The sequence below is a fragment of the Astatotilapia calliptera genome, chromosome 11 (genome assembly GCF_900246225.1).
Source record: "Astatotilapia calliptera chromosome 11, fAstCal1.2, whole genome shotgun sequence".
Lineage (NCBI taxonomy): Eukaryota > Metazoa > Chordata > Actinopteri > Cichliformes > Cichlidae > Astatotilapia > Astatotilapia calliptera.
Genome location: NC_039312.1, coordinates 33,264,074 through 33,292,060, shown reverse-complemented (window position 1 = coordinate 33,292,060; position 27,987 = coordinate 33,264,074). Strand labels below are relative to the sequence as shown.

Genomic DNA, 27,987 nt, shown 5'->3' with positions numbered 1-27,987 from the left:
AAATAAAATTAAAAAATTAAAAAAACAGTCTAATTAAATATTTTTGTTTTACTCCAGAAATCCAAACAGCTTAACAAATGTATTTATATATTAATCTTATTAATTAACAAACATATCCTGTTATTTATGTTGCTTCCTGCAGAGTAAATCTTTAAAACTCTTTTGATTCCAAGAACAAATTAATCTAAATGAATTAATATAAAAATAAAACTGAGTCTTTCCATTAACTTTTCTTCCTTTTGACCAATTAGCCTCTCTTTTTAAAAAAAAAAAGTGAGCAAAGCTCATACAAAAGTGAGATGTAAACACACTTTCACACCAGGGTGTGACAAGTGTGAGATGTTGTTGACCCCCATCTGTCCCCTCTCGTTCTGTTTAGGTCCCTTAACGTTAAGGTCACAACCTAGCAAATTTATTGGCCCTCTAAAGTCATCAGTGCTTTGTGATTGGATGAAAGCCCACTAATGAAGTTGGTAATTGGTCCAGTTTATCGGTTTATTAGGTACTCTGGCTGTGGAAACAGCTTTGACATATAAAGTAAAGTATACATCATTAGCAAAGAAGTGGCCCCATGGGTTAAAGTGCAAAAAGTTCACCTTGTTCAGAAAAAAAATCTTAAAAGAAATATTTTCAGGTTTGTTGCCACTATAAAAACTAATGCATGTATATAGTTTCCTGTCTTTTCAAAAGCAATGTCAGCTAAGACTGCCGGCTTCTGTAAATTGTCTATATTGGATTCCTTAGTTTAACAGTTAGAAATAAATCAGCCAAAAATAAACAGTTTGAGTTTTTTTCTCACCTCCACAAACATCTGCTTATTTTATTGGCTAATTTATTTGTCTCTCTGATGATTCCACGCTAATATAATCTTTATAACTCTTTCCAAACGTGAAAGAGAATTGCCGGCAAATGAATTCACAACTTAAGCTGTCATCTAGATATATTGTGTCCTATTTGTTGTCTGGTGTGCAGAGGAGTGACAGGCTGTCCACGACCTCCAGTAAAGAGGAAAGCTTTGGTCTTTTTCTCGGGTTCACCATTATCTGTGTGACCCATCCCCTTAAAACACTCTGAAAGAGTGAAAGGTCCTGACTCTGCACTGAGCTCTAGCATAGATGTCAACCTTTGCTATTCAGCAGGCACGCTGATGCAACCTCACTGCAGGAAGAGGAAGCACAAACACGTGCATGCAGAAATAAACAGAAATACACGTGAAATCTAAAAATCTGATAAATAAGAAAAGAGGAAACTGCACATGCAAGTTATTGTTTTATACACTGATATTTGACTCTGTAGTGCACACACTTGATGAATCTCCTGCAGCTAGAGACAACCACAGGAACCTTGTTCTGGATGAGCTGTCAACAAAGAAGAGGAAAACAACTGTATAAAAGCCCCCGACCCCCACTCGCTCCCCACCCCTCTCCGCCACCTCACCCACGGAGTCCTTTCTCCCACTGACCAGTGTTGAGAATAGCCCCCTCACCCCTGTGACCCCCCCATTGGGCCCTTTCACTTAGTAACAATGGCTGCCAGGGGCCGTGTTATTTGAGGCACTAAAGAGCCGTCCCACCAGCCCGCCCCCAGGACAATGCCCTCCCTGCTGAGAGCTTTCTTCCCCACACCTCCCTAATGACAGGTTTCATCCTCTTTTGCACTGACCCGTGGGAGGGGCTGTGGCTCCCGGCTCAGCCCACTGCCTTTCTACCTGCTGACCCAATCCGCCAACAGGCCCGCCTCCTACTCAGTAATACACACATACAAACTTTCACTCTTATGCATTCACTGTTTGCATGCATGGAGCAGTATTACAGTAACCATATTTCAGAGGGGAAATGATTTTGACTAGATTTATTTAACACTTTTAGTTACTTTGTCCAAAGGTTCGCTATATCTCAAATCAGCCAGTTTTTTAGAACATTTTCAGCTCGACCATCTCTGACTTGAATAAAAAGTTTATGGTAAAAGGCTTGAAAATATAGAATGAGTCCTGTGAAATTTTAACTTCACACGTCAAATATATTCCAAAATGCATCTTTTTGAAAAATGATGAAAGACTGGAGTTTAAAATATGCAAATTCTTGCAGCAGTCATTCAGACAGTTAGCATACTCACTGCCTGATCCCTGCTTGGCTCTGGTTGTGTTAGGGGGTTAGGTGTTAGGATTAGGGGTTTAAGGTTAGCATCTTCAGTTGCACCATGTGGACACAGCAGTCCGGTTATGCAAAACTACTCACATTAGATGATCCTTTTTTTATTCCCCTTAATTGATTTGCCATATTATTATTATTTTTTCATAGCATTTTCTTAATTTTCTTGAGAATTTCACGTAAAAACGTATTCTGGGGTTTTTTTGTTTTGGTTTTCTACTTTTGTGAACTGTAACTATATAACATTCAGACATTGTTGCCAATTTTCTTTTGTAAAGTTTTTCTTTAGCACGAGCTAAAATATTTGAATTCAAAGGACAGGTTTTTTTTCATATTTTACCAAGCCAGTATTCAGACATGTTTTGATGTATCTGTCCCAAATTAACGATCCTGATTCATTTTGATGTTGAAGATCAGTGAAAATTTCAGGAAGCTGACAGACAGATTGGTGCAGTCAAACTCTGTGCTGGTCTGTAGTGAAGAGAGAGCTGAGTGTGAAAGTGAAGCTGTCGATTTACCAGCTGAGCTACATTCCTATGCTAAGCCTTAGGGAGAGGGTAAAGAGCTTAATCATGTGTGAGGGTCTTAGAGTAAAGTCACTATAGCTCCACATCGAAAGGAGCCGTAGTTGGAGCACCTGAGCAGGATGTACCTGTTTGATAAGCTGAGGTGTTTCTAGCATGTAATGGAGGCCCTGGGGCAGGCCTGGGACCTGCTGGAGAAGTTATGTCTTTGGCTGGTGGTCTGCTTGTCTTTATTTCATTTACTTTTATACTGGGGTCAAAATGACCCAGATTGATTTTTTCATATAAATACAGCACACACCGTTTTGCTGAAAGTAAGTGATACAAAAATCAAAGGATGGTAAATAACCTTTTAAGAAATCATATGTATTGTACTTGGGATTAAAGTTGTAGTTTTAGTAAAGAAAAGTGAAGATTTTTAATTTTACAATACATGGAAATTAACTGTAATGTAATACAGTTATATTTGCTTCTTGCAATAAGTTATTCTTGGGGTCCGCAGGGACCTAACGTATGTAAAATTTATCAATCATTCTTCACACACAATCACATTCACGTCTGCATGAAACATGCACCAGAGATTATAACAACTGTAATGCTGATGTGCTAGGGAGCACTTGGGAGTGCACTTCATTCCCTCTCACCTCACACATGGTGCTGAGGGCTGCTGACAGATGAAACAAACCTCACCACCTTTACCTGTTTTGGAAAGGACTCCGTGCCTAAGGGGTCATGAAAAGTACTCAACATAATAACAGTCTTCCAACCTAAAATTCAGGCAAACGAAAACACCAGCGTTCAGCTGGACATTCTTCTGTGGCAGCTGCATTATTCTCTGTGACAGCATGTTAAAGGAAACCTTTAAGTCATCACTTGCCAATAGTCACTCAGCCTCAGTTAAGTTACTTGCCATTCATTATCTAAGCCTGATGCATTGCACATCTTTCCTCACAAGGGAAATCAGGCTTTCTGCTGTCATTGTGATGATGATGTATTGCTGCCATAGAAACAAAAGCATATTGGTTAGTTTACCAATTAAGTTTTTAAATTCTCAATTACTTAAAGCCAGTGAAAGGAGCTTTTCCAAGTTAATTAATGGTAGAGAAAGTTGTTTTGTTTTTTTGACGCAGTTACTTTAGAGGTCTCAAGAGGGAAACTTCCCCTCCTTCCTTCCCAGTCCCGGTGTATACTTCCTGGGAAGCCTGGTCTCAGGGCTTTAAGTCATGTTTCCATTTTAATCCTGAGTAATTATTTCCTTTCCTGAGTATTGTAGAGATTTGAAGAGACTGGTGAGCTCTACATGTGTAAATGTTTGCATTATATTCTTTAGACAAATGACACCTATAGTCTTTTAATCTGAAACTGAAAAATCAGTCAGGCTGTCTTTATGCCTTAATGTCCTTAATGAATTTGTACTTTATCTCAACAGAGATTTCTCAGAGTAAGGTGGTTTGGTTTGTAATGGTCAAAACCTCTGTAAGCTTCCATCCTCTTCCACTCATCATTAACAGGGTTGCAGAGGGGCTGGAGCCTATCTCAGCTATCCTACAGTGAGACGCAGGGTAAACCCTGGACAGGTCACCGATCTTTGCAGGGCTACCACATAGACACAGACAACCATTCGCACCCACGTTCACACCTATGGGCAATTAAGAATCGCCAGCTAACCTAACCCCACTAAATGCATGTCTTTGGACTGTGGGAGGAACCTGGAACTGACCAATCACCGAGCTGCCCTCTGTAAACAGCTATGGCAAAGGACAGGGTTGTGATAGTGGGAGTTTTCTACCTTCTGTTTCTATCCCACTTGTGGAGTGATTTTCGTGGAGTAATCTGATATTAATTACACTTTGTAAAATGCATCTGTAATTAACAACCAGCCCATGGAACATAAAAAGAAGAAAAATAACAGCCGTTACCTGTTATCCAGACAACATGCTGACACCAGGAGCCCAGAAAAGTTGGTCGTTCCACCTAGAGGCTTGTCTACACTGTCATGGAAATTCATATTTAGTTCACATAAACACATATTTAATTATCAAAGCTAGCAGTAGTTCTTCAGTTTATACTCATTTAATTTAATAATGTTTACCACAGAGCCTCGTCTCATAAGAATCTAAAAGCCTTTCTGTTTTATGGATCCATTTAAAGTTCAACAGTTACATCACAAAGCAACAACTCTGCTTCATTAATGGAAACTGCAGCATGTAATCATATTTTATCATTCCAATGTTAAGTGAAATGTAAAAGTTGTGCACACTTAATCTAAACAACTCATTAAGAAGTTATTTTATTTTTCAGTCTTCAGACAAATAGAAGTCTGAAGACTGGGGGGGGGGGGGGTCTCTCTGCTGCTGGTCGTTGAGGTGGAGAGAGAGTGAGAAAAGCAGGCACCGTGCAGGAGTGACATGAAGGCAACAGGGTGTGACAGGATAAGCAACCCGACTGCAGGGCACACAAGAAGGAATCTTCCTCACACAATGACACACCTACACACATATACTCAACATGTACATCAAAGGCACCACTTTGTAATAAGATAACCTAATTTACTCATTCTTTACAGATCAGGTATCAACCATAAAACACTGTGGGAAAATTATTTAGTATTTATTGTTTCTAGTATAGTTATGAACGTATGTAATCCATTAATCAATCATGCTTTCAGTGTGTACTTGTCCAGCTCGTCAGCCACTCCAAGGAGCCTGTAGGGTTGGATAATATAACCTCCAAATTATATAACAATATAACAATTTCAAGGAAATTTGCTGTATTTGATATCGCAGCTTGGAGGCAACAGCTTTTATTAGTGAAAACAAAATGAAAGGGACTTTCTATCCTTCTTTTCCAATGAGCTTCTGTCATTGTTGACAGACTAACTATTTCAGATTGTGGCCTCACTTGCCACAAAGTGCAGTAGCATTGTGGTGCAATCATAGTGACACAGCAGAAGCCAAATCTTTGTAGTGTTTTCCTTGTAAATTTCAAGTAAAAGTACAAAATAACTGCTTAAGCCTTCAGTCTAACATAAAAGTGACTTAACCATGCAATTCTTCAGGACCCTGCACAATATTGTCACATAAATAATAAAACTATAATTAATAATAATAAAATAATAATACTGAAATTGGGATTTTTTTTCTAGGGCTCTGCTTGTCGAGCACAAATATCACAGGCTCCACCAAAAGCTTCCTCCTCGGGTGAGTCATTTGTTTGCTTTCAGACCATCACCAGCTGCTCATATCTCCCACTGCATGGATGAAACAAGTATGTTGTCTCCACGTTTAGCGGAGACAGTTTTCTTGCATAATTTGAAAACATTCAAGATTCAAGATTCTTTATTCGTCACATGCATAGTTATACAAGTATAACACGCAGTGAAATGTAACCTGACACGCTCCTCGACTTGTGCAAAAGGGGGGAGAGAGGAAAAACATTATATATTATATACATTAGGTGAATATGCAGTAGTAGCATTGTGCTGGTTTGGAAGTTGTTGAAGCTGCTCCCATTTTTTGTTACCATCCGGACCTGATACAGCTCTCGCTGTCGGACATGCCTGGGTTTCTTGCTTTTGTCTTGGTATTAGGGATCATCAAGACATGGTACCCCTATATAACTGACATCCTGATAAGGCACTTTAATGTTACTGCAGACAATATGACATTGCAAAGCCTTAACAGTGTTAATTACAACACAATGAGCCCAGTGTTTGCAACTTTAGTGACTATTTGAAGGATAAATAAATTCTTAATTAATGCCAGTAAACTCACAGTTTCACCTGTAAAACATTTATGGGTTGCACTACCTCTGTAGCACTCTGTTGTGGCATCCAAGAGTCAGTTATCTATTGTTCTAAAACTTATCCAACAAGGGTCACAAGGCCAGGGTCTCTAACACAGCTGATAATGGACAGGTCACCAACCCATCACAGGCAAACAACACAGAGACAGACAAGCATTCGAGGCAACAAAATATGGACAAAAATGGAGGCGGCAGTGCATGCTAACACAATCTGGCTGGAGGAAGATGAGCCCCTAGATGAAGCCTGCATGCATGAGTATCTTATATATACAGATATATGAAAAAGAAGCTACATATATTTGAACAAGAAGCAGTTGTCTTGCCAGATAAAGAAAACTGAATACAACCAAAAGGAACATGATCTTATCAGTAATTTATTAAATGAAAATCAAATTTGTAAAACTCTTTCTGATTGCATATGGATGCACCAGTAGCTGCAAAGATGCTGTGATGAGACTGTTGGGGTTCTTGAACATTTTATTTACTCTAAGGTTGAAATTGCTGGTCATGTTGAACTGACACGTTGCTTGAAATCTCTGCCACTTGTATTTTAGCTCTATAACAGTGGAATTATTTATTAAAATAAATAATTGGAAATCTTTTTAAATACCCTGTCAGGCTCATTTGAATTTTTCTGAGGCTTTGGCCTTTAGATCACTGTCCAATAACTAAGATGAGGCCAGACTAAACATGTCACAGGTTTAAATAAAACAGATACCACCTGTCAATCACAAAGAATATCCGAGTCATTGGCACTTGAGTTGAAACGGTTGATTCTAATTAAATAGATTTAAAGCTGTGATAAATGTAGAGTTGTGACTGTCTTTTTATTAGTTGAAATATAAGTATATCAATATATCACCTTTATTAACAGACAGTAAGTAAATTCAACATTTGCTTCTTCAAACACTTTCTTCAACTTCACACATAACCACGGGGCCAACACCCACATACTTGTATAAAGCTGATTTTTTCACTTTACTTTAGACTACATTCCAGGACTGCCTACCTGGAGTATCTGTGCTCCAATAGATGCACCTGCTACACTTAAAGGCATTTCTGCATTAAAGGTCAGCTGGACAGCCTTCTCATGAGATACTCCTTTGTTCTATGTCCTGAAAATAGCTGCTGCTGATACAGCAAAGCACTTTAAACTGTGAAAGAAGGAAAGGACTTTATTAAAAACAACCTTGCCAAGGTTGTTTTGTACCACTAAATAGGTCCTTCAGGTAGTTTAACTTATGTAACATGGATTTTTCAGGACTCTGCTTGACTGGCACTACTGCCACATCAGTACAGCTACAAACGCACAAACCTCACTGCTTGTCCACAGATCCTCCCTGGGGGGTCACAGCGGCAAGGAGGGAGGGATTTCACGCTTGACCTTCCCCTCACAGCTTTGTGAGCCCCTTCACTCCCGCCTTGATTCTCTTGACCTACTTGGTCATCCTGGAGCAAGCCACTTATAATACCTACATCTCACCGAGCAGCACGCTCATCATCCCATCTGCAGGGCTCTTTGGCAGCGACATCTGACTGTGACTGATGCAAAAGTTTAGAGATAAAGGTTTAATCCCTTTGTGCCGAATATTGTACCGCTTACAGAATTCCGGGAAATGCATTGTTTCCTTTTTAATCCAAATCTCTAGGGATTTGTCATATGATTTCACATGTGGGGACAAGCTATAAAGCTCACATAAAATTAGATACAGAATGCTTCCTTTAAAAACACACCACCACTGGCAAAAAGCATAAAGATTGATATACCAATATCTATATGTATATATAGATATATATATACACATATATAAAAATCATACAGATCCATTTCTTACCTTAGAAATGTTTAGACTGTTTCATCTGTGAAACAGTGGCAAGAAGCCATGGTTTGAAAAACAAACAAAGTTTTGCAATATATTCATCATGTTCTTTGTCTGCCTCTGATGATATGGTGTTAAGACTTCACTGATCACAGTGCAGGCTCTCTTTGTGCCAAGCTCTGGGGATTCCCCTCCTCTGCATCATCCTTTCTCACCCTCCCTCACCCCCTGCACACCCTTGGAGGAGGTGGATGGAGTGTCTTAGCACTCAGCAGCATCCAGAGCCCCCGATTTCCCCCCTGGCGAGCACCACTTAAGGCCTTCTGTCTCACACTGCAGCCGCACCAATAGTTGGAAAGCATTTTCTACTCAGATGAGCGCAAACAAAGACATGCATGTGCAGGAGCAAGGGAAGAGGGAGGAGGAGGCCGTTGGTATGTTTGGTAAACAGCGAGAAAGCCGAAGGGAGCGGCCACTCGGGAGGAGAGGAAGAGGGGAAGGGGAAATGGAGGAGAGGGAACGCGAGAAGGGGGACAGAAGGGGATCGTACGCTCAGGGAGTCGGAAGCCGGTAAAGAGTTGAGTAAAGGAAATTGCAGGGGTTTCCATGTCACAATCCACAGATGGGCTGATCACAAAGGAAGGGGACGGCACACCTGGTACTGAACAAACACATATGTATACACAGACACACAGCTGAAACTGTACATACTGCTTTATGTGGTGAGCAGCCATCCTTTTGTAGGAACAATGTAAATCCTCAGAGAGTAGAAAGTGTGCAACACCTTGAACTCCTTCATTCACATTCTCACTTTGGATTCGTAAAAGAATTGCCCGTGGCCTTGCTAACACTTCAGAGAAAGTGTGCCCCTATCTTAAGACACTCTTCAGGTCTTCAGTGTTGCCCTTCCTTTTTCTGTGGATATGGGGGTCAAACCCAAAGATGACAAAGTCCTCATATCAACACCCACACACTCCTATTTGACCCAACACTTCCCCCTGACCCTGTTGTTTTATTTGAACCCTAACAACTCTCCTAATTAAACCTCTTTCCTATTATTTTTCCGTCCTTTCCCCTGTAAAAGGCCCGGGTTTCAAAGTGCTAATAAAATAAACTGAAGGGGGCCCCATTTCTTTATTTGTATGTGTGTGAAGAGTCTGTGGGAGAAAAGGGCATGGAATAGAGGCGGGGGGAGAGAACTGGAAGGACAGAGGTTTTAGGTTCAGAGGGGGGTAAAAGAAACATAGGTCAAAGGAAACAAAGAAGCGCGAGACCCTGAGGTCAAGCTGCCTGGTGTCCACAGTCACCGGGCTGCCGTTGTTGCAGGGCAAATGGCCTCACTTGTATAATCGCTCAGATATGTTTTGTCCACGAGAGTAGGATAGAATATATCACGGAGCAGCTGACAGACGAACAATAGATCACGTTCTGTGGAAGTCCGACCAGAGCGTTCGCAGGTCCTTTGAGTTGGTGAGTACATCTGGAAGAGCCAAGATTAACCCTGTGCTTGCTGGCCTTGCATATGGCTGACCCCTTTGACCTGAGCTGCAGCCTTAACAATATTGCTTATGGGATATTATAGAAGTTAAAGATACCCCATAGAGGGGGCATCCTTTTTAGACGTGATTGAAAAACTACAAAAGTGTTGCATGTTTTTAGGAGATTACAACAGCTGGCTGTTTTCAGTTGGAATCAAAATGGAAGCGTGAAAGGCACACCACTGGTTTTCTGAGGCTGCACTTAATCTGTACAGATCCTACTGCAAAACAGATTGTCAGAGGATGAAACAGCTTTGGAAATCTATTTCCAATGCAGTGGCATTAAATTTAGGGGGTTGTGTCCAATGCAATTTACTTTAGACCACAACCGACAACCTGAGTGAAGCAGATACCTTTTTTTATTTGTTTGTTTACTGCACAACTCCTTCTGAAAAACTTTTCAGGATAATTTACAATCACAAAGAGTGTCTAGGGAACATGCAGCAGAAGCTCAGGATGCATTCCCACCAGTGGAAAAACTTTGCCATGCCTGTTGTGGTCCTCTGGTCCTTGATGCTAACCTGCCGTTTCTGTCCTTCGACTTTGTTTTTTCTCTCCCTCTCTCTCCTGTCGGTATGCATTATGGGTTTATGCTGCCTTTCAGACACAGGATTTCCCTGCACTCCCTGCACAACTGACACACCTGAAAGCTGTTTGCAATCAAGTAACCGGTGTACAATTGGTCATTAACCTCAAGTCTAAAGAAATGCCTCGTTGTTGCTACTGTGATGGTGTTGTTTGACTTCTATGGTCCGTATGGGCTATGTTACTGGGTTTGCTTACCTTGATCTAACCTGGCTTACCTCTGTGAAGCCATGAGAACAAGAATCTGAAAGCAGGGTGCCAGTTTAGCTCATGGACTGAGCAGATAGCTATCTCCTTAGGCTGAAATGCAACAGTTTTAGTCCGGCCTGGAGCCCTTAGTTGTATGTCTTCCCCCATTCTCTATTCTTGCTCTCCACTACCACACCATCCAAAGATAAACTGAGAGTGTTTCAGTTGACCATCTGCTCCAAAATTACTGCCTTGCAATACCTGTTTATTCTCCATGCCTGCAATAAATCTGTTAAACTTTTATTTCAGTGTCTTGTGTCTGAGTCTAGATCTGAGCCTTGACAACTGCGCTGTCTGGGTAGAGTGTGCAGAAGGCAGGCAGGAAACATTAGACCCACTATCTATTTACTTAACAGTTACTTTGGCTATTCTCAAATGTGTGTCATTTTACATTACATGATTTTATACAGTGAAGATTCCAGTTAAAGATCATTTAATGTTGAGTCCAAAACTCTTGCTCTGATACACAACTCTGTCTGTCTAATGATAAAGTCTGCATTGCATGTGCATGTGTCCCCCTCCCAAGGCCAGAGTGAGAACCCCTGTAAAAATGAACATTTAATCATGATAGTACTGGCCAAAACAAGAATAAGCACCTGCTGGTTTATCTGGGATATCCAAATTGTGGATATCAGGTTTAAGACGTCCTGCTCCGCCTGCTGGCTATTATTTATGAATCTTACTCAGACTGTAGCTGATGGAGCCGAGATTGGATTTCAGCAAATGGGTTTCTTCTTTCACTGTCCACACAGACTTTTACCTGCAAGGTACGCTCAAAAAGAGCTTATTATGTGAGAAAACTGGCTTTTTGTTGAGTGAACCAGAGTGATGTTAACATAGGTTGCACTACCTCTGTAGCACTCTGTTGTGGCATCCAAGAGTCAGTTATCTATTGTTCTAAAACTTATCCAACAAGGGTCACAAGGCCAGGGTCTCTAACACAGCTGATAATGGACAGGTCACCAACCCATCACAGGCAAACAACACAGAGACAGACAAGCATTCGAGGCAACTTCCGTGCCAGTAATCCGCATATTTCTCTCATATTGGTTTCTCTTCATTTTCTCACAGTTAAATCCAGAATCAAATCTAATCGGACTGTTGGGGCTTCTCTGTATATAAAGTGCCTTGAGGTGACTGTTGCTTTGATTTGGCATTTTATAAATACAATTGAATCACATTGAATTAATTTACAGTGACCAACTAAGCCAGGGGTGGGCAACTCCAGGCAACTGCAGGTTTTAGATGTGTCCTTAAACCAACACAGCTGATTTAAATGGCTAAATTAGCTCCTCAACATGTCCTGAAGTTCTCCAGAGGCCTGGTAACGAACTAATCATGTGATTCAGGTGTGTTGACCCAAGGTGAGATCTAAAACCTGCAGGACACCGGCCCTCGGGGCCTGGAATTGCCCACCTCTGAACTAAGCTAACGTCCATGTCTTTGGATTGTGGAGGAAAACTACAGCTACCACTGTGCCAACCACTCAGTCAGTACTTACAGATATTGTCAACCAAAGCATTAGACTGACTGTCCAACAGACATCCCTACATACTCCTAACACTGCTAATGCATACGTCCATCATCGAAAACTAATGTGCAGCAGGTGCAGAGTGACACCAATGACCACAAGAGAAAACTCGATGCTGATCAGTTCCGTTTATGATATTTGGAGCTGAGCCATAAATGTGACCAGTGTCTGTTAACTCTCACTCTGATTTTATGATGATAAACTTATTGGAGTGGAGCTTTATGAGCACAGGTTTATGTGTCTTTCTGCAGCAAATATAAAAGCAGCTGTGTGAATATCATGAGCTTTGTTGGTCAGCTGAACGTTCTTACACACCGGCTGTCACTCAAATCCCACAAAATATTCTAAACACTGGTGTTTGAATAACTTACAACCTCTTGACTAAAAACATAAGCACCGAGTAATACCCAAAGGGAGAGGTGATAATATAATATGGTGATATGATATGATAATATGATAATAGCTTCAGGCTGTGCATGAGATATAAACATGATCATATAGAGTGTAGAGTACTCCAGGGGGTTAAGTGAATGCAACCCTCCTTGAGACATAGTGCTAAAAAATGGGGTGGGAAATAGAGGCAAAGAAAGTCTTGTGTCAGGGTTCAGTCATGAATACCTGGGAACCCCAGAGAGGCTGAGTGAAGAGGGAACATGGAGCATGTTCAGCTCAGCATTAAGGAGCACTCTTTAAAATGCTGAATGAAAGCTGATAAAGAGAGGTCAAAATAAGTTTATGAGGAGAATGCCACTTAAGGCAAGGAGCAGCTAGCCCAAGTGTGCAAACTGGGTCATGACTTGCACTGAGAATGATGTGATTGACAGCAAGTGAGGTGCAACAGGAATGAGACACAGGTTTGAAGTCTGTGAGCAGGGGTAGGAAGATCACAGATGTCGAGCAAAAAGGTTGAGGGAGAGCTGGGAGAGGGTAATGAGTGAGTCGCAAGAGAAGGCCTTGAAAGAGTCTTATCTGTGACCCATCTGTCTTGACATGCACACTCCTCTGGTTAGTGCCCTGGAGGGGAGGGAAGGGGAGCTGCATGCGTGTCAGTTACTGAGTGCACAAGGCTTAGGGCTAAGGCATTGGCCTGTGCACTCTGGCCCAAAAACTAGCCTAACCAGCTCCATGCTTTAACACCCCCAGGAAAAACTCCCGTGACTTACTGCTGTGATCATGTGATTGACTGAGCTCTACACTGGGAACTAAAAACAGAGTAAGGAAAAAGGGTGTCACACGTCAGTGAAGATAAAGATGTTACTTTCTTTCTCTTCTTCTCTCGCTTTTCTCTTCACCATAGCTGTCAGCTGATTTGTCACACATTTTGTTAGTCAAGCCCAGATGAATGACGAACCTTTTAATGCATTCTCAATCATCCAGGAAAGTAAATCTCCAAAAGTTGAATTCGTTCATTTGGACGTAGCGTTTTGTGGGAGAAACGTTTCGTCACTCATCCAAGTGACTTCTTCAGTCTCAGCTGACTGCAGGTTTCCCCAATCTTATAAACAGTACATTTGCATAATGACTGAAACCAGCCCACTGTTTATAAGATTGGGGAAACCTGCAGTCAGCTGAGACTGAAGAAGTCACTTGGATGAGTGACGAAACGTTTCTCCCACAAAACGCTACGTCCAAATGAACGAATTCAACTTTTGGAGATGAACCTTTTAATTCATGGAAAAGCGTGATTTTTGAAATGAGTTCAACCAAAGACTTTATATAAATGTTATTTAATCTTAAGGCGCTTTAAACCTACATTCTTCTCAGTTAGCAACATTAATGGGTTTGTGAGACAAGTTAGTCTCCATGGTAACTTTTTTTTAATAAACAGGAGCGGATTATGTTCAGTTTTGTTTTAAAATCAGCCGGGTCAACCATGACTTCATTTTTTTTCCCAATATGTACATATACAACCTCCTGCTGGGGGAAAATGTTTTATATGTTCAAGTTGAGCCATACCTCACAAATGTCACAAATTAAGTGTTTTTTATTGATTTCCTTTTTAAAATAAATGTAAAGTTACAGAGCAATTTCCATGTTTCCCTTATTAGGTTGTGAAACAATAACCTTTAATATTTAAATGTAACCAGTTTAAAGTTTCAGAGTTGTAACGAGCAGCTGTCACCACTTAGAGCACACTCAATGTTAAAATAGTTAACTGCAATTAAAGTGTTTGGAGGTTTTTTACCGTTCTGTGCGCTAAAACACCAGATTAGTAATTTTCTGCTGCGTTGATCTCTTCTCATATTTGCAACAGTGTTGCATTTTATTGTTACATTCTCTGCGGTCTTCGTATATTTCATCATAATTGCAGATAATGTCACTGATCAGAGTAGGCAAAACTCACACACGCCCCTTTTTATGTGAACACGCACACAGCCTGAAATAGAAAGCCTGGGTTCAAAGACAAAGTCAATAACCACCAACATGAAACTTGTGACTTGGGTTTTAGGTTTTGTCAACCACGATAGACTAAAGGAGAGTCTGCTTTGTTGAACTTTGTTGGTAGTACATCCCTCCTTCTATGACTTCAGTAAACATTTTTCTGATGAGTTTATGGTCTCAATCATTATTTTGAAGTCGTACTGAATAGACCACATAATGTTTATTTTGTACATTACTGCTCCCATTAAAGTAAAAAAGAGTATTAAACAGGCTTTAATTTAGGGTGGGTTATCTTGTGAAGTGAAGAGTGTGCAGTGTGCTCAGTTTCTCAGTCAGATTCACATCTGTAGTTTCCAAGCCACCAGCAAAGCAACGGAAAACCGCTCAGCTCTCAAATGCAAGACAGGACATTGTTAATCCATGGGTAATGTCACAATTGCTACATGCATCTCTTATATACAGTCTGTGATTAAATAGCAATTATCGAAAATCATTGAAAACTGGGACTTTTAACTCATGAAAGTGGAATGAGCATCTATGAGGTGACGTTCTAAAATATAAATAAAAGTTTAATTTCTTCTCATTATTAAGTTTAAGAGTTACAATCACCAACCTATTTCCTGAGACACTAAAGATTATTTTACACTGAAAATTTTCTTCAGGAAACTAAATTTCATCTGTTACTTTCAGTTATTTATTCTTTTTTGATTGGATTATTTTATACTTATTTATATTAGATAACTAATGTTTTTAGTTATCTAATATAAATAATCGCCATCTGTAGCCAACTAGTAACACTTCTCTCTATTGTAACATAAAATGTGGTTTTGCTTATGTACATGAGCGCTTTAATGACTTTATCTCATTCATCTAGTAAATTACATGTAACTTTTGGCACAGTCTTAAACATTTGGCAATAATGAAGGTGCACAAATGGCAGTGAGTGCTTGTACAATAAAAGGATGGGGGGGGGGGGGGGGGGGAGCGGGTTGTTTCTCGAAATCACATTTAACACTTCAGCTGTGATTAGGAAGCAGTTCATTCAGCAAACCTTGTACCTATCAGCACAAGTTGTTTTGCATCTAGTCCAACCTCCTAAGTTGTTTGCTTTTACTTGCATGTACAGCACACCTGGGAGATTTACCATAATGAATACCTGATGTGGTGAAGCAGTTAATTCCGCCTATAAAATAACTCCCTTCCTCCTTCCTGTGGGCCCCGGCTGTTGTTTATCAAACGAGGTAATGTGCTGTCATGTGACCCCTCCTCCCTCCCAGCAACCCACCTGTGTAGACTTTTCTCTTAATCCTCCTCCACCCCCCAAATCTTTTTTTTTCTGCGCTTTGAATACTTAGACTACCGAGTGTAACTAATTCTCCCACACAAGGATATTGTCTTCTCCCTATCTCTGCTTTTGTCCTTTCCTTTCAAGGCAGCTATTCACTGATTTCATTAGTCAGCGGTGTGGTGTGAGAGAGTTGGTGAGGGTGGGGGCTTTCCAATTAAAAAGCCTTAATAGCCTATTACCATCACCTTTAGTTCAACTCTTTTTTTTCTTTTTTACAACATGAAACAAGCTAAAGATTAATCACCAGCAGAGGAGCGCGGGAGCTCATAAAAGTAATTCGGTAATTATTAAATTGTAAGTAGGACTGATCATTTTGAGACCTTTTTGCTAATATTGAGTCTGTGATATAGAATTGTTCCAATTAACACCAAAGACTAAAGGACCAAACTGGGTGCTTTTGTTGAGCTATTGGTACTGTGCAGTACACCAGGTTTGGCATTAAAGGCAGTAAATGTAATGAGTGTTGTTCTTAGAGGGGTTTAAATGAAATGTGTTTAACAGGCGACTCTTCCTCCACACATGCTGCACAGATCCTGCAGCTGCCCAGGGGGCCAAAAGAAGACGCCAGTCCCTCGAGACAGACAAACCACCCTTTCTCAGACACCCATTTGTCGTACCCACCCCACCTCCCCCCTCTCTGTCCCTACCGATGGATGACCCTGCGGCCAGCCAGGGTCAGCTGCGCAAAGGGAGCCCCCTGCACTCCGGCCCTCGGTCCGGAGCCGCAGCGTAAATCAGGGACTGTTCATCGCGGGAACCCTGCCCTGCCCGGGGTCCCAGCCCAGGCTGGCACCATCTGTCCCAGGCCTCTGACGCAGAAACAGAACTGCCAAGGTGGGTTCCCACTGACCTGGTGCACCCCCCAGGCCATGCAGGCCAGATCTGAGACCGGAGACAGATCCATCACTGCTGGAGTCTGGAGATGATGGAAGAGGCATGGTATACATCTAGTGAACAGTAGTTCTGTGTGAGAATGAGCTGATACAAGGGAAGAATGAACCCCATTTTCAACAATAACAGAAATTCCTTATGGTAAACTATAGTCAGTTACATCATAAAAACCATAGCTTTACAGTGAATTTCTGATAGACGAGTACCTGCAGAAATTAATACATAAAATACACCTTGCATATATTTAGCGAAGTTGGTGTTTAACTGGCGTTTTATAACTAATAGAATAAAACACTGCTCATAAAAGTACGTCTTTACATTAACTTGGCACATCCAAACATCAATCAAGCCCTTTCATAAACTCTAGCCACTCAGCAGCCACCCTGAAACATCTCCTATTACTTATTTTGAAGCATTTAATAATTAACTTTAATTTTAAAGGCGAAAAGGACATAAAAAGAACAGCTGTGGAATAACTGGCTAAAAATAAAAACTGTTTTAATTGTTTTATTTGGATCAAAAGAAAAAAAGACATTTCTCAGTTGGAAGTTACAGGATCCTTTGAGTTACATGTCTCTTTCTTTTGATGTCTCTACTTCAGCATTTTTAAAAATGTGGGAAAAATACTAGACTATCCTAATAAGTCTTTAGACCAAATGTGCCAAGCTGACTGTAAAGATTAAATACAGTAAGAAAGAAAAAACAAACAAAAATAAGAACATGTAAAAAGAAAAAACTTTTTAAACTGAAGTAATGAACGCTCACTCTCACTGAACTGTCACCTTCCAAACAACCATGAGTGGAGTCTCCATCTGACTGGACGCTAATTGTACTGCTACAGGCAACTCTTAAATTTTATTTTCCTAGCTGAGCTAGTTGACCCAATTATTTAATGAACAGCCATTTCAGTGAAAGCTAAATTACTGATCTCTGGATACACTTAGAACTGCACCTCTGGCCAAAACAGTGACCGAGCAACCCTATTATTTTCCCGTATAACTGCCACGGCTGAATAGGTGATGTACTAGAAGCGCATGTAAAACAGTCCAACCTTTTAAGTGCAAAACAAGTCCCTGCACTCCACCTCATCATCCTTGATGTCTTTTCCCTCTCCATCCATAACAGCACCTGGAATTGTGACCAATAAATCACGTCAGCAGAGACAGTCTGCAGGTCCCGGGGCCTTGCAGCCCAACGTACGGCTTTCTCTCACAGCCCCAGCTTCATTTCTTGCACCCTTAGGTCTGACTCTAATGGGCAAGAAGGGGTCATAAAGTGGTTGTTTCTGTTTTTCCTTTTTCCAAACCAGTGACACCAGTTGTTCACCTTCCTCACCGAAGCCTTTTGTGCGGCCTGACAGGCTGTCAATTCCAGGCAGGGGATGATTGTAGAAGATGACACGCATTACCTTGAGGTGACATCACATTCCACCAAAGGCCTGAGTTCAGCAACTTGTCTTGAGCTAACAATAACTTTGAACAGTTTTGCAGCACAGCGTTTAACGCTTGCTTTGGCTGGGTGATATCTGCTTGGCATTGCTGCTTTTGTCCTACACGTAATCTGAACAAAACTCAAATGAATCTTTCAGTTGAATGAAACCTTATGTTGAGTCAGACTCCCTCCAGTTATTTTTCTTGTCTTATCTCCTTCGCAGGCGTGAGAGGTGATTTTTGGCCATCATCAGGGTTGAGGACAGGACAGGAAGACCTTTACAGTGACACGACTCAAAAATAGACGCCCACCCACATACAGCGCACGCAAACTGACTGTAAAGTATGCATCATCCTGAGAACAAGCAGAAACTCCATTTTGTACTTTTTGTGTAAAAGTTCAATGTGAAACTCTGAGAACAAAAATACATGAATTATAATTCAAAATACATCTAATTTACAAATTAGCAATAAAATACTTCTATTTAAATAAACACATTTTTGTCTTAAAGTGTATTTTGTTGATAAGCTTCTCTTAGCTTAGTCCTGGGATTTGAGCATTATACCAGTTTGTGTTTTTAATATCACTACATGCATAATCATAAGGAGAAAATTAAAAAGCAGCACAATAACTGATATCCAACACTAGGTCAACGTTTTTGTTTTGTTTTTTGATTTAGCCATTCAAATAATCCGATTTGTTCACACATACTGCCCTCTAGTGTTGAAACTGCAACACTGCCGTCATCTCCCTGAACACCAGCAGCATCTCATGAGTTCGTTTTATGTCCACAGCATTTAGACAATAACTTTTTTTCTTCTGTAACTGAACTGCAGACTTTGAGGTTTAATTAAAGCGCTTTAACAAAAGTTTTGAACTAACTACTTTAGAATTGCAGACAGTTTTACACACAGGCCCCATTTTCAGAGGCTAAAATGAACATATGTTTGAAACACTTGGTTGCATTTAATACTTGGACGAACAACCTTCCTGCATTCAGTTTTGCATTTAATAACTGAAAACATGTTCTGGTGGGCAGAGATCCCATCTTTGCTTTAAGTAATTCTTGATTTGCTTTTGCAGTTCGCTTCATTATACAGTTGCACGGTGAAGCTCTATCCAACTGGTTTTGCAGCATTTTGCTGAATCTGAGCAGAGTAAAGCCCCAAACTCTTCACAGTTCATCCTGCAAGAACTGCTGCTAAGAAGCACCTGATATATCTACCGTTTGCTTGAAGGTGCACAGACAACCCTGACTTCACCCCATCTCTTACTGGGGTTTCAGATGTTGAGCCTTCCAACACAAAGAAAATCTGCCTTTTTGTACCCACTTTGTAGTATACCACTGTGGAAAACTGTAACTTAATGGTTGAGCAAACACAGAAGACCTGTTTCTTCAGACTTAATAGTAAGAAACACTAAACTGCACTCACGTATTATCCCCAATACTCAATACCCAATACCTACTCGAATAACTTCATTCAAACTTTTAATTATCAAGTCTCACAAATGGAACTTTTTATTGCCACTCACAGCAATGCAAGCATTGCTTTATTCTAAGAGGTGACTAAGTAAATGCAAGTATACAGGCAAATAGGGGCTTTCCTGAAATTTAGATTTCAGGAAAATCACTAAATGCTATGAGCACAAATCAAACAAAAATAAAACCATACAGTAGCTTAAAGAAGAAGAGTGCATCCCTGTATTGTATTCATGCAGCACCTGGATGATAAAAACACCTGTGACCATCTAAAATCATATAATTTATATGCAGTTTTATAACAACAGAACCATTCAAACCAAATTTTGCATTATTAATGAATTTAAAAAAAGATTTAGAAATAAGACCACAACAAAATGATCTCCAAATAAAAGAGGAAATGCTGCTCTTTATACTTGTCAAGTATTTTCCTGTAGTCTTCACATTTCAGTCCCTCAGCACAGTGAAACTACTTCACAGTCCAACACTTCATTCTCGCCCAGCCTTTAACTTCTCCTCCACTGTGTGATCACCTTTCGAACCTCCCATGCAGGGCGGACTCTTAGCCACGGTAGGGTTACTTTGCCACTGCTCAGGAGTCTTTGCTTGGATCGCCAGTGCATGAACACAGCTACTTAACTCCTCCTTCAAAGCTTCGTTAACCAGACGGTGACGCTGAATCAGCGGCAGGCCCTCAAATTTGGAGCTGACAACAAGGACACGGAAATGGGATTCCGAACCGGGGGGCACAGCGTGCATGTGGCTTTCATTTTGGACTTCTAAGTGGTCTGGCTTCAGCGCGTCGGTCAGTTTGGTTGTGATAGCCCTTTGAACGGGCCGGCTGGGGTCTGGGTCCATATGTGGTCTGAAGTGGGCAAAGGGACGGGTTAAAGCAGGATGGGAGGATACGGGCCGAGCACAGCGGAGGACGCTGGGAAGCATCAAGCTGTAGCAGTTGACCAACTAGGAAGGCATAAAAACATGTGACATGTAAGGTAATGTGACATACTTGTGTTCAGGACAACATCTGGAGAATCAAATAAAGACATGTTCAGGGCTTCAGCTGGGGTGAAAAAGCAGTTTTAGTCGATGCCCATTACATGATAAAAGCAATAAACAGATATCTTCTTCTGTTGAGGCACAAATTATCTCTGAAAAAGAATTAGGGTATTGTGTCTTTATCATGTCTGGGTTAGGATGCTTTTGATTCACCATATAACAGGAAAATATCTGTTAGCTTGGTGAGGAGGCTCTTATTTAGCCACTGTGCTGCCGTGAGAGCAGCTTCAGCGCCAAAACCGACTTCATGCAGTCAGTCATTCATGCATGGATTAAAATGACACATGCGCATTTAATTTTTACAGACTGCATTACCCTGGCAACTTAATAAAGACCTCACAGCTCTCCCATTGTCCCTTTTACAAAGGTACACCGACCGAAAGGACGGTTGTGTAACTGTTTGCTTGGTGGCATGAAGTCGTTGCTTGCTAGCTTGAGATTTCCAGCTTTCATAGTAAAAACTGAGAGAAGGAAGCTGTGTTTACACCGAACATTTTCACACAAGACACGCACACTCTGTCTTTAATATTATAACTATAATAATTGACAAGATAATAATTAACCAAAGTAAATTTGGCTACTAACCTTCCAGCAAAGTATGCTCAGTGCTGCTGCTGTCTCGTTGTTCTACTTGGCTTTGGATGTTGACAACCAGCGTGTTACTGCCACCTGCTGGGCTGGAGTAAATACACAACACCCCCAAATGCAAATCTGCGGCAGGAAATGGGAAGTTCCTGTTTCACGAAGGTTTTCTACACACAGCAAACTACTTCATTTTATATTTCATCTCTAGACTCTCTTAAAAAGTCTGTCTCTCTTAAAAAGAAAAATGTTGTCATTCCATAATTGATAAGACTTTTCAATAAAATAACTAAAATTACCTTCTGCCTACCATTGATTTCATATTTCTAAAATAAATAAGCTTTTACCAATATTTTTCTGTATACTGAATAAGGGTGTATCATCTCCCGCTTCGCCCCCCTCTGCTGTTACATTGTCGCCGTTTTCTTCTTCTTTGAATGGTATTATTACCTTTATTTCCAATTTCATTTGTTCTGCTTCTTCTTGAGTTTGAGCATACTGGATGCATCGCTAGTATATTGTTGCCATTTATTGTTTGCACACCCACTCCATTTTTAATGCATTTATATTTATAGTTTATTAAACAGCCCACAGTCATGTAGACGTTCCATAAGTTTCTGTAATCAAATTTGTCCAGGTTAAGCATGGTGTGAAGAGTAGCATCAGGGCTCCAGCTGCCAGGCATTTTTAAAAAGCACTCTGAGGAGAGTCATTTTCACGATTGAGTCTCTCTGAGTCGTCTCACTCACACTTATTATCAGGATTTTGCCAGTAAGATGAACCCACCCCTAAGCTCATATTAACAAAGTCTTAGCCTATCTTGGATAAATATGTCTTCTTGTGCAGGAAAAGCCGTTTCTGGCTGTATTCTTCGTCTTTGGATTTCTTGTATGCTGGCAAACATATAAACAAACATACAAGAAATCAAACTAGTATGTTTGCACATGCATTGGACACCAGGTGGTTCAAGGATTATGATGATTATGTGAATCATCTAAACCTAAGTAAATGTGTAGGGTTGCTTAAGCAACCAGTGTAACCAACCATGTTGTCCATTACCTTCATCAAAACACCCAATAAGAGAATATCTTCTGGAATACTCTTTCCCTCAAATAACACATCACCCTGCATTATGTTTTCCTGTTTCAGGCAGTGCATCTGACTGAGTACACCCTTGCTAATGCAGATTTCCACCCTGTTTTGTCATCAGAACTGCCTTAATTCTTTGTGGCACAGGTTCAACAATGTGTGGAAACATTCCTCCAAGATTCAGATGTATATTGACCTGACAGTATCACACAGTTGCTGCAGAGTTGTCACTCTCTTCATCCATGATTTGAATCTCCTGTCCTACCACATGGAACAGGGTGAATCAATGCTTTTATATTGTTTACTCTAAATTCTGACACACGCTGGAGGAAATATAAGGTGAAATCATCAGTCCATAATGCCATCCGAAATGTTGCAGAAGAAACCGAGGCTCATCAGACCAAGCAATGTTTTTGAGGTTTTTTTGTTTGTTTTTTCAACATAGTCTCAGGTTCCTGGTCTTAGCTGGTTTAGCAGGAATGAAACCCAGTGTCGTCTTCTGCTGCTGCTGTAGCACATCTGCTTCCAGGTACAATGTATTGTGTGTTTAGAGATGCTCTTCTGCATAGTTTGCTTTTAACAAGTAGTAATCTGAGTTATTCTGCCCTTCTTATCACCTCACAGCATTCCGACCATTCCTGTCTGACCAAAGAACTGCTGCTCACTGGGTATTTTTCTCTTCTTTTGACCTTTGTCTGTAAATCCTAGAGATGGCTGTGACGGGGAAAATCCCAGTAGACAATCAGTTTCTGAGACACTCAGACAGCCTGTCTGACAACCAACAGCTGTATTAAGTAAGTGTCACTTACCTTTCTTCCCCATTCTGATGTTCAGCCTGAAATTCAGCAGGTAATCTTGTCTACATACTTTCAGTCGCTGCCATCTGATTGGTCTATTAGATATTTGTGGCAATGAGTGGATGAACAATAGTACCTAGGGCGAGTGAATATCCCATTATACTTAATGGTAATATAAAAAACAAAATAATTCTTTTAATTTGTTTATTCATCATGATTCTTTGTTATCCATTGTGATTCCAAAGGGTCACAGAAAAATGTAAACCCAAAAATCAACAATGAGAAAATATAAGAAAAAAAAATCTCACACACCTTTAAACAGAAATGATGCCGCCATATTTACTCTAATTATGATTTATAACTGGTATTTAACATTGATGTATTTACTTGTGTTTCATTCTCATTTACAAAATACATAAAATCAAAGACAACATACAGTATTGTTCATTTACACTGCTTTTTTTTTTTTTACAGCTTTTTGTTTTTTAATATTTATGATACCACAGTTTCTAAACTTACAATCAACTACAGTTTCTACAGCACAGTACAGTGACAAGGGTGATAAATTCTTCCTTACATTTAATTAATGGCAATGCAATTTTATTGACAAAGGCGTCAAGACTTAGGGTAGCTTCAGAGAGTACACACAAATGTCAGCTGTTTATTTCTGTGTCATTATTGAGCCAACAACCAGCATTTCCGTGGACAAGGCCAGCGTATAGCTAATGTGCTCCGATTCCCAATAACTTCAAAGGAGAGAATAAAAGACAAATATCCAAACACTTATTGCTTTGATAACTTTTTGCACTCACAATTGACTGTTGCTCAGGCCACACGTTAATTATAGAAAAAACCCTGTAACATAAGCTAGGATATGTATCTACAAGAGACAATCTTGACGTGAACCGAGTCACCGAGACATGTTAGCGTCTTGACAGTGTACCATGCTAAACAAATACAACGATTATCTTGACATCCTTGCTCTTAATTTCATGGGTGATACAGGACGATATACAGAGAATTGAACTGCTAACGCTTGGCATTTATATTTATGCTGTGAATGTGCGTTTGTGTATCAGTGTGCTCTTAAGGGAGGATCTGGCTAATTTTATTTTCAGGCTTGCTGGCCGTTTGGGCTTCTAAAGATGTTATTTGTTGCAGATTTCCAACAAGAACATCTGAACACTTAAAGTCAGATTTGTTAAGAGTCGTGAAAAGATGAAAAGTCCAGATGTTCTTGTTTCATGTGACGGGTGGCAAAGACTGACTGCAACATTGGTTTGAAAGGCTTATCTTATTAGTTACATTAGTTATTTTTATTTACATATCTTCATATGTATAACAGAGAATTAATGGTATCATATGTAAACTCAGGGCATAGGAAATATTTGGCAATAATTAATGAGAGGTGGTCTCATGGCACACTCATAGATGAGGGGTCCGATGTCAGATTTGGATCAGAGTGAGACGGGAAAATGTATAAAGGGCAGGTCACTGTCCTGGTGGAGGGGGGGGGTTTGCGTGAGCACCTCATGTTCACAATTACAAAATTGTCATTTGGTAGATTTTGGTCATTGTGCTCTTGCTAAACCTTGTCTTTCACTTCACTTTCTAGCAAGGCCGCATCCAGATGTGTCGAGAAGGAATCGAGGGATTCTCCACTGTGCCTTTATGACAGTGTTCATTTAGTGCAATGGTTTGTCTGTTGTTTTCGACTGTCTCGAGTCTACGTATGGCTGCTATCCTAAGAAAATGGCAGTCTGGAGAAAAGGATTGTATTCTTGTTAATCTGGCATGTAGATGATTGTTTTTCTTAAACATTGCAAATGTGAACACATCATAATCATTTTGCGGATCAGGGGAATGTGGCAATATTTTCTGTGCTGTTGTATGTGTGGAATTTATGACAGTCAGCCCTTGGCAGTGAGTTCTCTATGATGAATTTCATGTTATATCTGGATACCTTTCAACCATACAGCAGACTTAAACACAATGTCCAAAATTCACACTCTCATCAGCATAACAATCCCCTTGAAATGCAGTAAATCCTGTAACAGGCCTAAAGAACATACAAGCCCCAAAATAAGAACAATTAAGATGAATAACTCTCGTGCGATCACATGTCCTTTACTTTGCCTGAAGTACTTTACAACAGCTCAAATATTTACTCTCCAACTGTTGAACTGTATTTTTTCTTGTTTCAAGAGCAAAAGACAGATTAAGGGACAGTTTTTTTGTTCTCTGACTTAAAGTGCTATTGTTCCACTTTGCTTCGGTGTAAGCTGTGGAAAGCATCGTTCCCTCTCCTGAATCTAAGAGAATCAGATGACACTTGCGTTGGCGTGCACCAAGTGCCCAAAAATCAACAATAGCATCTTTACAGAAATCATGACCTAGCTACTCAGTATTTTCAGGTGGCAGCACAGTGGCTCAGTGGTTAGTGTTTCTGCCTCACACCTGTAGGCTCTCAAACCTACAGAGGACTGTGCTGGAACCCTGGGCGTGTCCAGGTTAAAGCTGCTGACTGTGGTCCACGACAGGCTTACAAATGAGATGTTGCAATATTTTCCTGTTTCTTTTGTTTGGTTTGGTTTTTCTATTGAACTACACCAGCCAGTGGTATTACTCAGCATCGCTCTTCATCTACACATGACGAGAAGCTCATGATATGCAAATGACAGAGTGACAGGATATAAATACTGCTGCCATGTTAGCTCGCTGCAAACTTCTTTTGGTGGGGAGGTGGAGACAATGGAGAGAAAATTATTTATGTGTAACATTATTCAAATCGAGGTTTGTGGAGTTTGGGTGAAAAAAACATGCAAATCTGATTTGGTTTGAACTGTCCTTTAATCATGTCCAGTACTGTATGTTATCGTGCCTTGTTAGTTATCTACTGTATATTAGATAGGTTACTCCACATCCATCCACAAATCAAAGTTGCATTTGTGAAATGGTAGAAGACAAAATAAATAAATAAAAACAAAATATTCAATATTGCACAGAGGTTCAATATTGCACCAAGAAGCACACTCACATTAATGAAAACATTCAGCTCAAACAGATAAAGGTATTTAGGTCAGCTTACACATCTAACACAATCTATGGCTGCATCTAAAACATTAGCTTGTGGGGTAACATTTAAAAAACTTTCTATTATCTTCTTCTTTTTTTTCATGTGTAATAACCAGATTAAATCTGTGGCATGTGCTTTAAGAACAGTTCAGAAGTATTGGATCCCTACATCAGAATAAAAGCACTGTGCTGTCTTTTATGGATAAAAAATATCAAAATACAACTTAATTCAGAGTAATTGATGGGCAGATGCAACATGTGCTGCTTACATGTTGTACTCTCAGTTTTCATAACGTTACATACATACGTTGTGACATGCAGAACACCCTCCAAAGCATACAAGAGACAAACATACTGTAAGTCTGGGAGAAAGAGTACTAAAAAGGCATTTCTCACAAAGGGATATACAGAGTGGCTGGAAACGATGATTGAGTGTGAGATTCTAAACATTTTCTTCAAGTCAGGAAAATGTTAGGGGCACTCACACTGACAAGTGGTTGTGCTTTACATGTACATTTCAACAGATATCTTCACCTTTGTGATTTAAATGGGTTTCATGGTAGAATGCAGTTTTCCCTTTGAGTGGGAAATGTGTATGTATGATCTTATGGCTGCTTGGAGGTGAGCGGTGTTTCACTATAGCAATGCAATAAAGGGAGAGAGGAGCTCAATGGAGCTCCTTATCGCAACAAAAGCAAACCTGGAATGTTCTATTATCTAAAAAAATGGCAGTTAGTCTGTACACCAACACAAGACCTCAGGAGATAAAGAATGACGACAGATCTTTGTTAAGGAGGAAGCCAAGAGAAGAGTGTCTTGGTTTTACCTCGCAAAGTCAAAAATGCTTCAAATCAAGGCAGAAAATGTTGCATTTTTGAGTCAGTGTCCAACAATGGTAAAGCACTCAAGACTGGAAAGGTGAGCTGGATTTGCTCGGAAGAATGGAGGTGACTACAGAGAATTCTGCAACAATGGCTAGTGGTCATTTCTATGAGTCTATTTGCATGGCTCATCATCAAGAGTCCCCATCCCTGACCTCCAACCCCAGAGGAATGTATTTACAGTGTGGGAGACAGACTCTAATAACTAAATATGTCATTAACTATGTTTCTGGTGTTTTCATCTTTTCCAATTTAGAGTAACAATGAGGCACAGGCAGCAGATTTTACTTTAGCTTTTTCTTTTTTACAGCTCTTTGTGGAATGGAGTTGTACCAATCAAATAATTACTAATATTTACCTGCATTACAATTTACTCTTGTAGATGGGGAGAGGTTAGAGTGCAGGATTTGGAGGGCTCTTGAGCTATTCGTTCACAGTGTGGCAAAAACTCTTCTGCCCTCTGGAAAGTTGTTGGTGCCACATTATTGCAGCACCTGGCCCCGCGTCTCAGGTAGTTTGAGGGCCAGAAAACTGCCTGCTGCCAGTGCACCTGAGGCAAACAGGATGGGTACAGCCTTGGTTATGCCAACGAACGAAGTGAAGATGCTTATGCCTAACACCGCCGCTAATTTACAGAGGGCGTTGAGGAAGCCAAATGCTGTGGTTCTGAGAAAAGAAAGATAAGAAGCACAGAGTCACTTCGGTGCCTGAGCATGTTTAAAGTAAACCAGCAGAGAAAACAGTTGCTTGAGTTACCACAGGGTGGTGCTA

General features: G+C 40.3%; 2 protein-coding genes across 2 annotated transcripts in view; both read right to left on the bottom strand.

Annotated features, from left to right (window-relative positions):
• Positions 1-19,729: 19,729 nt before the first annotated feature.
• On the bottom strand, positions 19,730-21,479 carry bola1 (bolA family member 1). The gene is made up of 2 exons (XM_026184672.1): positions 21,378-21,479; positions 19,730-20,696 (listed from the first exon to the last, which is right to left on the bottom strand). The coding sequence occupies exon 2, from the start codon at positions 20,673-20,675 to the stop codon at positions 20,223-20,225; it is 453 nt and encodes a 150-aa protein (XP_026040457.1). The 5' UTR covers positions 20,676-20,696; positions 21,378-21,479; the 3' UTR covers positions 19,730-20,222.
• Positions 21,480-23,608: 2,129 nt separating this feature from the next.
• sv2a (synaptic vesicle glycoprotein 2A) overlaps positions 23,609-27,987 on the bottom strand; it is a 47,705-nt gene continuing 43,326 nt past the window's right edge. Inside the window, exon 13 of the mRNA XM_026184331.1 lies at positions 23,609-27,882. Coding sequence (XP_026040116.1) covers positions 27,699-27,882 — 184 coding nt within the window. The 3' untranslated portion in view covers positions 23,609-27,698. The remainder of the gene's footprint in view (positions 27,883-27,987) is intronic.

Bases quoted from the DNA above. Each gene is read 5' to 3' on its own strand.
- bola1 (XM_026184672.1), bottom strand. From the start codon at position 20,675: ATGCTTCCCAGCGTCCTCCGCTGTGCTCGGCCCGTATCCTCCCATCCT.